Genomic DNA, 2,500 nt, shown 5'->3' with positions numbered 1-2,500 from the left:
CTATGCTAAGCTATACTACTCCATACTACAATATACTACCTTACACTCTACTACACTAAACTACTAGACTATACACTACTCAGGACAGGTAATGGCTACAGCAAAGTTATGTGTTTATCAAATGTTGTAGTTCAATGTTTGAAATGTTACTATGACATGAAGAGACACAGTGGCCTTACACTGTCAATGATTTATGTCACTACTTCAAACACTAAAACACTTAAAAAAACAGACAGAGAACCTCCATAAAACATAAACCAATCAGAAGGAACCTCCATAGAACATAAACCAATCAGAGGGATCCTCCATAGAACATCAACCAATCAGAGGGATCCTCCATAGAACATAAACCAATCAGAGGGATCCTCCATAAAACATCAACCAATCAGAAGGATCCTCCATAGAACATAAACCAATCAGAGGGATCCTCCATAAAACATCAACCAATCAGAAGGATCCTCCATAGAACATGAACCAATCAGAGGGATCCTCCATAAAACATCAACCAATCAGAAGGATCCTCCATAGAACATAAACCAATCAGAGGGATCCTCCATTGAACCTCAACCAATAAGAGGGATCCTCAATATAACATAAACCAATCAGAGCGAAGCTCCTTAAAACGTAAACCAATCTGACGGATCCTCCATAAAACATAAACCAATCAGAGGAATCCATATCCCCACAGGGCGTGGCGGCCATCTTTGTAGTTCTTTGGCGATGAGCAAACAAAGCGCTGGGACTACAGTTATCTAGTCGCTGGGTGTGCGGTTCTGAACGAGGTGATTATGGGATTACGACCGCGTTCTATAAAACCCGATGTGGCGTTTAGCCAGCCGACCGGAGACCTTGACAGGACCTGGAGGACGTATTTCAAGTAACGCCAGATTTATGGTTGACGTGGCAGCCCTGTCGTTAACCGGTGATTACGGAGCTCAGGCCTCCGGGGTCAAACCGTCTGGAGCGCAGGTGGAGGTGCCCCACGGCCCCAGGCCCCACGCCCCAGGCCCCAGGCCCCAGGCCCCAGGCCCCAGGCCCCAGACCCCAGGCCCCACGCCCCACGCCCCACGCCCCAGGCCCCAGGCCCCAGGCCCCAGGCCCCAGGCCCCACGCCCCAGGCCCCAGGCCCCAGGCCCCACGCCCCAGGCCCCAGGCCCCACGCCCCAGGCCCCAGGCCCCACGCCCCAGGCCCCACGCCACATGTTCACGCCGTGGTGGTGTTGTCTGATTTGGGAGTGAGATCCGCTGGGCGGTCAACAGAGAGCAGAACGCCTGCAGGGATCTGGAGTTAACCCTACACTGTTAGGGTTACTATGAGCCCAACACTGTTAGGGTTACTATGTACTACACTGATTGGTTTTACTATGTATTAAGGGTTATAGCTATTAAACATAAGAGATGTATCCAAACTGTTAGGGTTACTATGTACTAAGGGTTATAGCTATTAAACATAAGAGATGTATCCAAACTGATAGGGTTACTATGTACGGGTTGTTCATAGTTATTAAACTCAAGAGATATACTTTATATCTCAACCTATGTGGTTATCTGGAGTGAGCCCTACACTGTTAGGGTTATTGTGTACACATGGGTTATGGTTATTAAACATAAGAGCTATATATCTAAACCTAGGAAGATATGGACACATATTAGTAGAGATAATGTGTGGTGGAATCTATATATAGATATATTTAATACATTGCTCTTGTCCATCACTGCTGAGGCCGGTTGTTATGAAAAAATTATAATATTAGTCTTTATTGTCCACAAATGGGGAAATTTATATTTGGCTTCACAGGTTGGTTAAAACTCATCAAACTGATCACCATGAGTACAGGTTGGTTAAGACTCATCCTACTGATCACCATGACGACAGGTCAGTTTAAACTTATCACGGTGATCGTCATGACTACAAGTCGGTTTAAACTCACCATAGTGATCGCCATGACTACAGGTTGGTTTAAACTCATCACGGCGATCGCCATGACTACAGGATGGTTGGTTAGCCCCCCCCCCCCGACGGTAAGAGACAAACTAAAACGGTTGAAGTGAATTAATTCTGACTCTGTTTGTGTCTCGCTATGTTTCTGGAGCTCGGAGGAGTCTTAGGAGGGATCCGGAGACGATGCATTTTTAAGCAGCTCACCAGACCTTCATCTGCAGCGTGCGCTCTGTGTTCTCCAGATGCAGGCGCCGGGACATTACCAGCCCGTGTAATTACGAATCGAAGAATCATTTTCAAAAGGGAAAAGTTCAAAGTTCGAATATCTCTGGTGCAACACGGCACGGCGTAATTAAAATAACAGAATAACTTTAAGGCAATCATCATAATCACATCGCTGCTCACCAGCTGATTACCAGGGGGCTTTAATCAACTGTATCTGTACTGTGCCTCCACAGAGGCGGTCTGCTCCTGTTCTCCATCCTGCGCTCTATTCCGTGAGGTTGACCTTTAACAAAGTATTCCAGTAAGTATAAGAGGTAGAGTAGAGAGGGGATC

General features: G+C 46.5%; 1 protein-coding gene and 1 pseudogene across 1 annotated transcript in view; one reads left to right on the top strand and one right to left on the bottom strand.

Annotated features, from left to right (window-relative positions):
- Positions 1-702, bottom strand: part of LOC130386167 (neuroligin-2-like) — a 23,694-nt gene extending 22,992 nt beyond the window's left edge. The window contains exon 1 of the mRNA XM_056594941.1: positions 687-702. Within this exon, the coding sequence (XP_056450916.1) occupies positions 687-702 (16 nt within the window). The remainder of the gene's footprint in view (positions 1-686) is intronic.
- Positions 703-891: 189 nt separating this feature from the next.
- The window catches only part of LOC130386166 (uncharacterized), a 3,818-nt pseudogene continuing 2,209 nt past the window's right edge, over positions 892-2,500 (top strand).

Source organism: Gadus chalcogrammus, chromosome 7 (assembly GCF_026213295.1).
Source record: "Gadus chalcogrammus isolate NIFS_2021 chromosome 7, NIFS_Gcha_1.0, whole genome shotgun sequence".
In the NCBI taxonomy this organism is placed as follows: Eukaryota; Metazoa; Chordata; class Actinopteri; order Gadiformes; family Gadidae; genus Gadus; species Gadus chalcogrammus.
This window is presented reverse-complemented; position numbering and strand designations above follow the sequence as displayed.